General features: G+C 37.5%; 1 protein-coding gene across 4 annotated transcripts in view; it reads right to left on the bottom strand.

The window, feature by feature from the left end:
- Positions 1–508: 508 nt before the first annotated feature.
- The window catches only part of UBR1 (ubiquitin protein ligase E3 component n-recognin 1), a 160,521-nt gene continuing 151,405 nt past the window's right edge, over positions 509–9,624 (bottom strand). For all 4 annotated transcript variants that reach the window (XM_014534847.1, XM_005860317.2, XM_014534846.1 and 1 more), the window contains 3 exons: positions 6,760–6,930; positions 4,952–5,053; positions 509–3,105 (listed from right to left, as the gene is read on the bottom strand). In XM_014534847.1, the coding sequence (XP_014390333.1) occupies positions 2,964–3,105; positions 4,952–5,053; positions 6,760–6,930 (415 nt within the window). In that variant the 3' untranslated portion in view covers positions 509–2,963. The remainder of the gene's footprint in view (positions 3,106–4,951; positions 5,054–6,759; positions 6,931–9,624) is intronic.

The following is a 9,624-nucleotide window of genomic DNA, read 5'->3' on the forward strand; positions in this document are numbered from 1 at the left end:
GAAACATCAATGATGAGAGTCATTGATTGGCTGCCCCCTGCACACCTCCTACTGGGGATTGAGCTTGCAACCTGGCATGTGTCCTTGATTGGAATCAAACCCGGGATCCTTCAGTCTGCAGGTCAACGCTCTATCCACTGAGCCAAACTGGCTAGGGCAATATCTATGTCTTTTAAAGAATTTGTTTGGGCCCTGGCTGGGTGGTTCAGTTGGTTGTAGCATCGTCCCGTGCACCAAAAGGTTGCAGGTTCAATTCTCAGTCAGGGCACATATCTAGGTTGCAGGCATATGGGAGGCAACTGATAGATGTTTCTCTCTCACACTGGTGTTTCTTTCTCTAACTTTCTCTCTAAAATCAATAAAAAACATATCCTCAGGTGAGGATTAAAAATAAATTTTGTCTGGGCTGACAAGGATAACTTTTAACTAGAGCTCATTTCTAGGTACAGATTTTTATACTTCAGACCCTATCCCCAAACATAAGAAGTCCCTTTTTTCCTTTTAAATATACACATATAAGATATTTTATTTCAAAAAGCACAAGAACATTTTACAAGTTTTAAATTTACATTTTGCAATAAAAGATATCAATATAAGCATTATTTGTATAACTTCATGGATGGAATTTGAAACAGTGGTATAAACATGTTGCAGTCACTAAATATAGATAATCATCACAGTGAACCAAATGCATAGTTGTTATGAAATAACAAATGACCACTAAAGGATGAACTCACAGCCCATACACCAACATAATAAATTAATTATACAGATACATGTTTTCCTGTACCATATCATAAAAATTCCTTCTGACCCCTCACACCAAACATTAGAAAAACACAGGTTTGGAGTTATCTTGTTGAACTAGTTCCTCCACATTCTACACTAATAAAAATAAAGTGACTTTTTGCTCATTTTTAAAGTAAATTTCATAAGCATGATTAAATTGTTTGCAATGATGAAGGCAAACCACTAAGGTATTTGAATATAATTAGAGATCCCTTGGGCTGGGGGCAGCACTGACATGTGTTCATCTACAGTGCAGAGATGTGAATCTATCTCAATAAGTGGAACTCAATATGAAATAGGTTCTTTGGCAATACAGGTCTGACCTGGGAATGTGGGATAGTCCTTCTGGCTGCTTGAGAGCTTAACCCCAGAATTTGCGAAGTGAATATAAAAAGACTAGAAATTTAAAGTCAGTTTGTCTTTGCTAAACTGGAGCCGGTCAATTAGGGCAGAAGACAGCATCTTCTGTTGACTATCCTGGCTCAGACTTCCCAGTCAGCCAATCCATCCAACAAAGTCACATAAGAAATAAAGGGAAATGTTCTAATCACTTAATCACACTGGCAAATTTGACAAACTGAATACTGAATTTTCTGATCCTCACCTATCAATTATTATAAATTGTTCAGAGAAGTTTAATCAATTTCCTGATACCTTCTCAATAATTATTCAAGTAGATTGTGATTCTGATGCCTGTTCAAGCTAATTACTTACTGCAAAATCCACCTTTACTTTACAGAGAAATAACAAAAAAAATCTGACCCCAAATGTGCATCATCAATCACTTCACAAATTTTTATTTGCTTGCCTGTGCTGAGCACAAAGAAAGTAGGAAAACATTTACACACACATATGACACTAGTCACTAAAGGAAAAATAAGATGATCTTTGAATGCATCTTTCAAACTCCTAACATTATTCCACATACAACAGAAGCTAAAATGGAAGATTTCAACTTATCTTCTGTCTGCTGTTTACATCACAAGTTCTTGATAAAAGTTAAAGTTTGCACAGATTTTGGAGCGCTTGATTATTTATAAACAAGATGGCTCAACCACAGCATGTTATAACAGGACACAGACTATTGATCACATGGCTTTTTTGGTTGTTTGTACTAGTCATAAAAATCAATTTATGAAAAGGTTACACACAGATAACAAATGAAGGATTAGTCTTTTATAAAGACATAGGAGGTTGCAGAATTGGCTTCAATTTGATTGTCCTAACTTACAGCTGTCATGCTCTGTTCACTGAGGGAATTTTCCTTTCTTCATTCTATAGATAGTTTACATCAGAACTGCATCAGATTTCTAAGAGTCAAATAGGATGGTACCACATCACGAGATAAGTGAACTGATTTTAGAAACTTGCCTTTGGAAAATGGAAAGTATAATTTCAAAACTCAACGAAGTTATTTGCGGTCAGAGGTGAGGATTATAGACTGTCCCATCAGGGCTGAATAATAAATGCACTATCCTAATACTGGCAGAAATTTGCCTTAGAAGTGGCAACTCAGTCCATATAGAGATTTCATTTAATTTCTAACTGAAACAGTAAGTAGCACATTAGGGTATTTCCTTAAAAGAGAAATGACTAAAAATTTACTTTTTTTGGAAAACTTTCTCAATTGCAGAATTCTTCAATTGAAGCGTACTGAATGGTTTCTGCAATTCCTCTTTAGCTGCAAGAAGAAAATCACAGATTATTAGAATCTTGTCAGTGATCCAATGCTAGCCTAACTAAATCGGGGGTGAGGGTGGGGACCACCAATAACAAAATTGCAGAGTTAACTAACATACAATAATGTCCAAAACTGCTTGATGTGAATTCATTGATCAGGGAGATGAAATGAAATGGGACAGATTAGAAAGGGAAGTTAAGTTTTCTGGATATATTAGCAGAATCAGACACTTGGGGTGAAGAAGCATTTCTTTAGTGTTCTAGAACATAGAACAGATTAGTATATGCTCTTCTTTTCCTTCAAGCATATGTTCACTAATTGAAAGCAATACTCCATTAAGGAATATTTTATTGATTTATATGAATCTGGACACAACTGGACAAGGAGCAAAAGACCCTCCAACACTTCTACAGCCCTCCAAAAGGTCTCCATAATTTTGAATCAGTCTTCATTATAGTCTTCATTCGTGATTGTCCCGAGGCAGAGCTGGAGCTCATAATGACTGCCAGTTGAATCCAAATAACATCTGATTCGTTTCCTGGCTCCTAGCAATCTCTTCTATTATGCAGTGTTGTTGCCACACCAAATGGAGCTTCCGATACCTCTCATGACACAAATGAAGGGGGTTGCCTCTCCTTCAGAGAAAAACAACAACAACATGCAAGTTTGATCAAATAATTGTCACTTTGTTGCCTAAATTAGCCTGAACTCTTGAGTTGTTCTTTGAGCTGGGAGGAATCACCAGGACAGGGTTTTAAAAGGGATATTTTCCCTTCACCATTGATCACTAAGAACCTAATAGGTTATTTAGCTATTGAAACAGAAATTTACTCCTTGATTAATCAGAAAATAGGTATACCATGAGCATTATGGGACCTCATTTAAATGGCCAACAAGGTTTATAATTTGAAGCAGCTCTTTTTTTAGGTGGTTAGTCTGAGTGGAGCGCTAATGGCTTTTTAGGTTCATCAGCTTTGATTTCTAATCTTTGCATAGTAAAGGTTAGATTTGAGATGTAACACTAATCCCTCAAATTATATTCTGCTCCTTAGAAATATTTGGTTATAGCTGTCCTTGTGACACAATAAATTTGCTGGTGATTAGCACATATTTAAATCAATTTACTCCACAACAATTCTAAGGCTGCACAGTTTGTAACACTATATAACAACTAATCCAGAATGACTTAAGTTTGGCTGTTGCCAATAATGGAGAACTGTGAGATTCTCATTCCTGAGGCACTCGAGTATCTCAGCTAGTTGAGTATTTCTAAACTGCCAAATTAATTTTAAAATTCTGCTTCTTTGCACCTTTTTGGAACAAATCAGATCTCTTATCCTCAGTCAATAACAACTTTCACAACTCAGATTTTTTAAAAATCTTCACGTGAGAGTATTTTTTAAAAAAATTCTTTATTGATTAAGGTATTACGTGAGAGATCGAGGGTATTTTTCCATTGATGTTTAGGGAGAGTGAAAGAGAGGGAAAGAGAGAGAGAGAGAGAAACATTGATGTGAGAGAAACACATCGATTGGTTGCCTCCTGCACAAGCCTCGACCAGGGCCAGGTTTGGGGAGGAGCCTGCAACCAAGTACGTGCCCTTGACCGAATTGAACCTGGGACCCTTTGGTCGGCAGGCCGATGTTCTATCTACTGAGCCAAACTGGCTCAGGCTTTTCTCGGATTTTTTAAATCCCAAAGAGTATCTCTACAGGTCAAATGCTGTCACAATAAAAACAAATCTTTATATGATAAAAGAGGTTCCAAACCCCTGTTAATTCCAAGTAATATATATATTTTTAAAATATATTTTTATTGATTTTTTTACAGAGAGGAAGGGAGAGGTATAAAGAGTTAGAAACATCAATGAGTGAGAAACATTGATCAACTGCCTCCTGCACACCCCCTACTGGGGATGTGCCTGCAACCAAGGTACATGCCCTAGACCGGAACCAAACCTGGGACCCTTCGGTCCGCAGGCCGATGCTCTGTCCACTGAGACAAACCAGTTAGGGCCCAAGTAATATTTTTTAAAAAACCCACAATTTCAATTAAACAAAGAGACAATTTACTGTATGGAGATCTAATCTTTATCTGTGTGTACTTTTGTAACTATTGTGCCTTATTTCCTCTTTCTCATACATCATGAACAGTCTCCAGTACCTAATACCAGGAACAATATAGAAAAATTCAGATTCTAAGTATTTTGCTTTGCTAAAGCAAAGAAGGCTGATGTAGCTGACTAATAAAGAGTTTCAAGTATTGCAATGGAAACAATGAATATCCATTTTAGTCTGAAGTCCCTCACTGAACATTCCAGATTTCTTTCTTTTATATATTAGTGTCAATTAAATCTAATTAATGATGAAGAATGGTTGATTAAAACAAACAGAGCATGCAAACCAGGACAGTTGGTATCTTAAAAATGTTGGAGAAGTATTACTCTTAATGGGACTAAAATTAAATAAAAAAAACTCTTACTTCAGGTCAGGATCTGTTTCACCATATTCATCCAAGTAAGGAGCCGGATAGGCACAGCCTCTGGCTTTACCTTCAACTAAGACCACTTTGCATTCTCTGATTCTGAAGGACAACCAACCAACAGGAAGTAATATTAAGTGCATGTGTGCAAATGATAGGCACTGTATCAAAGTTAATCTAAAGAAAAGACAGCCAATATCTGTTAGGAATTCAGTATAAAGAAAATTATACATAAACAGATAAACTGTGTTTTGTCTAAATAAAGAGAATAAACATTACTATATTTGTTAAAGCTATGAGAAAGGATCACTGGATTTAGAGACATGGAATCAGTAATACTGACTATATATACGGAAGAGAGGAAGGAGACTATCCTACTCGAGGCATAGGTAACCTAGGAAACGGTGACTGGAATAGTTTCTGTTATGTTTCCTGACCTATGAACTGGAGGGGGACAAAGCTAAACAGAAGAACAGCACCACATCTCCCAGTCTGATAACCTCGGGCCAGAAAGGTCAGCTAGGTAAGTGTCAAGCCTTTCCTGGTTTGAACCAACCTCCAACAAGTGCCACCTTGAAGTATTTGGGACTCTTACAGCAGAGAAATGGAGACACAAAAAATAAGGCTTGTGTACACAGGTGATAAGTACTATAGAGAGAAATTATAAAATAAACTAGGTAGTGGTTTTACTCGCTGCAGGTTCCCTGGAAGAAGAAAATAGGTGTTGGGGTTTGGCTTCCATACAGTCATCCCCTCATCTAACTGATGCCTACAGTAATTACATATGCCATAGATAGGGAGATATTAGTGCTTATATAAACAAACACTATATTACACGGGGGAAATGGAAAGAAAAAGGACAAGCATCCTTCTCAATTTTATCTCACAAGAGCAACTTGTGCTCTCCTTTCATAAATGAGTGACTATTGTTCTACTCTCAGTTTTTTGCCGAGAGAACCAGGGAAAACACGGCTGGTTGATAGAGGAAATGGAGAAAATGAAAATATTCAAAGGACAACCTAAAGTAACAATTTACATATACTTTAAAAATATAAGTTTTAGGATTCTAAGCTCTTTCACTATATCTTAGTATTACACAATTCCAGAGTAATCAATACAAAGTCTGTTATATTTAAGATTTTCCACAAATAATTAAAATCTGAACATTCTACTGAAAAAAATTTATCTTTATTGTTGAAAGTATTACAGATGTCCCCCCCTTTTCCCCACTGACCCCTCCCTCCTGACTCCACACCCCTCCATAGGACAGAATCCTACTTAAATTTTTTATTTTGTACTACTTATTTTGTAACTAGAAGCCCAGTGCACGACATTTGTGCAGGGGGGGGGGGGGGGGGGGCGGGTCCCCCTCAGCCCACCCCGCCCCGCCCTCTCACAGTCCGGGACCCCTCCGCGGACATCCTGAGGGGTTTTTAGCACTGCCGCAGAGGTGGGAGAGGCTCCTGCCACCGTCGCTGCACTTGCCAGCCGTGAGCCTGGCTTCTGGCTGAGTGGTGCTTCCCCTGTGGGAGTGCACTGACCATCAGGGGGCAGCTTCTGCGTTAAGCGCCTGCTCCCTGGTGGTCAGTGTGCGTCACAGCGACTGGTTATTCCACCAGTCAGTCGATTTGCATATTAGGGTTTTATTATATAGGATAGCTTCTCGAATGCAATCTCAGGTGAATAACTGGTCTCTACTCTAACTTGTGATATAATTTCCTATCAACACACTGTTGTCATAATGGCCTCCAGATTGAATCCAAATTCCCTAAATTCATTATGAAGCTTTCAGAACACACACTACTCACTTCAGGAAAATGCAGACTCCAGCTCCACAGTGAAGTGCATGAAAAATGCAAGCTCCAACCTCTTCCCCATTTACCGTTTCTTGGCAGCAAATGTTCTGAGAACACAGTATGGTCCCACAGAAAAGACAAAGGACAGGGTTCTTTCTCTCATCATCTGCAGACCGTGGGCACCTCAAAAGGGAAGAAAACATTCAGTATGGTGGAGAAACCAAAAAAAGCATGATGTATCTAGTTAGCATGAAACATGTTCCCATCACTGGCTGCTTTGCAGCAAAGATAGCTCTTAAAAGACAAGGGAACATTTAATTGTATGATTCCTCTTTAATATTTTCCCCTAAGAAGACTTAACAAAAAAAATCTTCTGATTAATCCATAGTAAGAAAATTTATTATTAAATATAGTATCCTGATAATTCTTACAAAGTTTGACAATTAAATATGCCTTGAGATTGAGATTTATTATAGAATCCAGTCTTCCTCTGACATGGCCAATTTATAGTCAACTGCTTCCTCTTGATTCATGTTTAGTCAAGCTTGTGTCCTATGTTGGAGGAATATGACAATATTTTTAAATCATAATTTGCAGTAAGGGTTCAAACACATTTCTCCCCATTTCTTTGAGGTATTGAGATCTTTAGGATTGAAATGAGAGACTGCAGTCTTTGAGTTGATGGCCCCTTCCACCTGGAAACACAGAAAGTCTTAGGAATAAAAAAGTGATAGAGTTGACTTACTTGAACCAAATAGTACTTTGAGATCTGATCATTTTATATAGTGGCATGGTACAGCCTTGCTATAATGCCCCCAAAGGGAGCATCACTTTTGAATTAAAGTGATAATGGTTTTCTTTTAAAAAGGAGTTTCCCATGCTCCTATCTCTGCTGTATACTGAACATAATGGAAACATCAAGAATTCCTTAATTTGGGCAGTAAAAAGTAAATGAAACCACAGGAGAGATCCAGCAAGGCTCTATTGTCTAATAGGAGCAAAGGGACTCTGCGCATAGGTCTTCCATTCCTGTCTCCTGTAGATGACAGAGCTGTTTCCACTTCCAGGGGGTTGCTCCAGAACGTAATCATAGCCCTTTTTTGATAAAGCCAACATCTTCTTTCACTTTTAGCACAGGATGGCTGAATCTGAGTCACTAGCTATTTTATAGAGAAAAATAGCTAAAGTATAATAACTGAGCGGCCACTTTACATTAAAGATGGCTCAGTCTTAATGTAAACTAGTGGTGACAATAAAACTGGAAGAAATCATAAGATTTATTTTCATTTTTACTTGAAACCAGTAAGTAGGAATATCATCCAGGAGGATCTTCATTGCAATTAATGACTAACACTCTTTTCAGATCCTCCTAAGAGCCAATAGCATGATAGATACCTTTTAGTGCCTGGGATAAAATACCTATTCACTGGGCTTTGGGATAGCAATCCAGCCCTAAGATTAGGAAAGTCATTGAACTTAAACTGGATGTAATCTTTGAAATCATCTAGCTAATTTTTTGAGGGCTGAGAGATAAAGTGAATCAACCACTTCTTTAGTTGGCTGACCTTAATCTTCATGAGACAAGCATCAAGGAGCCAACACCAAGAGCAATTCTATCTGGGAGCAGAGCCTGGACTGTAAACTGCCTGAGCCCTGGCTGGGCCCTTTAAACCTCCTGGCTTCATGGCTCAAAGCATTCCTTAGTCATTTTTGTAGGGCAGATTCTTAAAGTGGGCCAAAGAAAGGCTCTTTAAGCTCTCAAAATGTTCCTAAACAGCAATCCCTTACTTTGTTCCTTCAAATGATAGCAAGTTATTTAACGCATGATTAAGGACTACTAATCGTCACCTTGTACAGTAACTGGTATTCTTAAAACAAAATTAGAGTTAGTCGTGTTTAGTGGGAGTTGTAATTAATTTAAATTTACTAAGAAGTTTGGCTGCAGGACAATGCTTGGTAACATTACAAAACTCCTAAACGAATTTTGGAATTCTGCAATTTTGGAAGAAGATGCTTTATTACTAGTATATCATCCACAAAGTGTTGAATGGGCTTTGACATTCAGGCTGCCGAGATTCTTGCCTTTTAATTACAAGTCACTGTTAGTTTCACGTCATCATTATCAATCTGGTTTGCTATGGGTGGTAGTGTGATGCCAATTGAATGCCAAGGATACATAACTGCATCAATAGGAATTTTGGCTTATTATTTTCAAGACATGATATGCTGTGATTAAAATATGAAATATTCACATACCAATGGCTAAAGCAGATATGAATATAATTTCTCCACTCAGTGACACTAGTGGTGTTCTACTTATGAATTTATGCTACTCAAGTAGTTTACATCATATTATAGCAAGGTAAGTGTAAAACAAAAATTACTGTTAACTTTAGAGGATATTATTTTATCATAGAGAATCATGTGTTTAAGCTCATATTGTTCTCTTACAAAAGTAACTAATAGGTAATTCACCCATGGTATTAGTAATGAGTAGAATATAATTTGTTTATTTTGCTTCTCACCAGTCCTAATCATCCAGTGCTTTTTAAAATTTTATTTGAAAGTGATAAGTGAAAAGGAAGAGGAAGATAAAGAAAATTTTGAGAAACAGTGCTTTGAGTAGTGTTTAATCTGACTGAGTTAGAGGGGCATGGTACCAAAAAAGGCTAAGGGGGTATACTCCCTCTTTCCCGTATCCAGGCTTGAACTTGAGTTACAATGCTATTATCTGTTTTACTGTTATAATGGGATTCTATAAAGATTTTGTTTGGGGGAGAAAAGGGTTCTTCAGTGTTCTTTTCAGTGAATCAATGTGGTCACCACACTGTAATGCATGTAAAACTGTTTAAAGATAGATGAATAAACAATGATTCT

The sequence above is a fragment of the Myotis brandtii genome, unplaced genomic scaffold (assembly GCF_000412655.1).
Source record: "Myotis brandtii unplaced genomic scaffold, ASM41265v1 scaffold133, whole genome shotgun sequence".
NCBI lineage: Eukaryota > Metazoa > Chordata > Mammalia > Chiroptera > Vespertilionidae > Myotis > Myotis brandtii.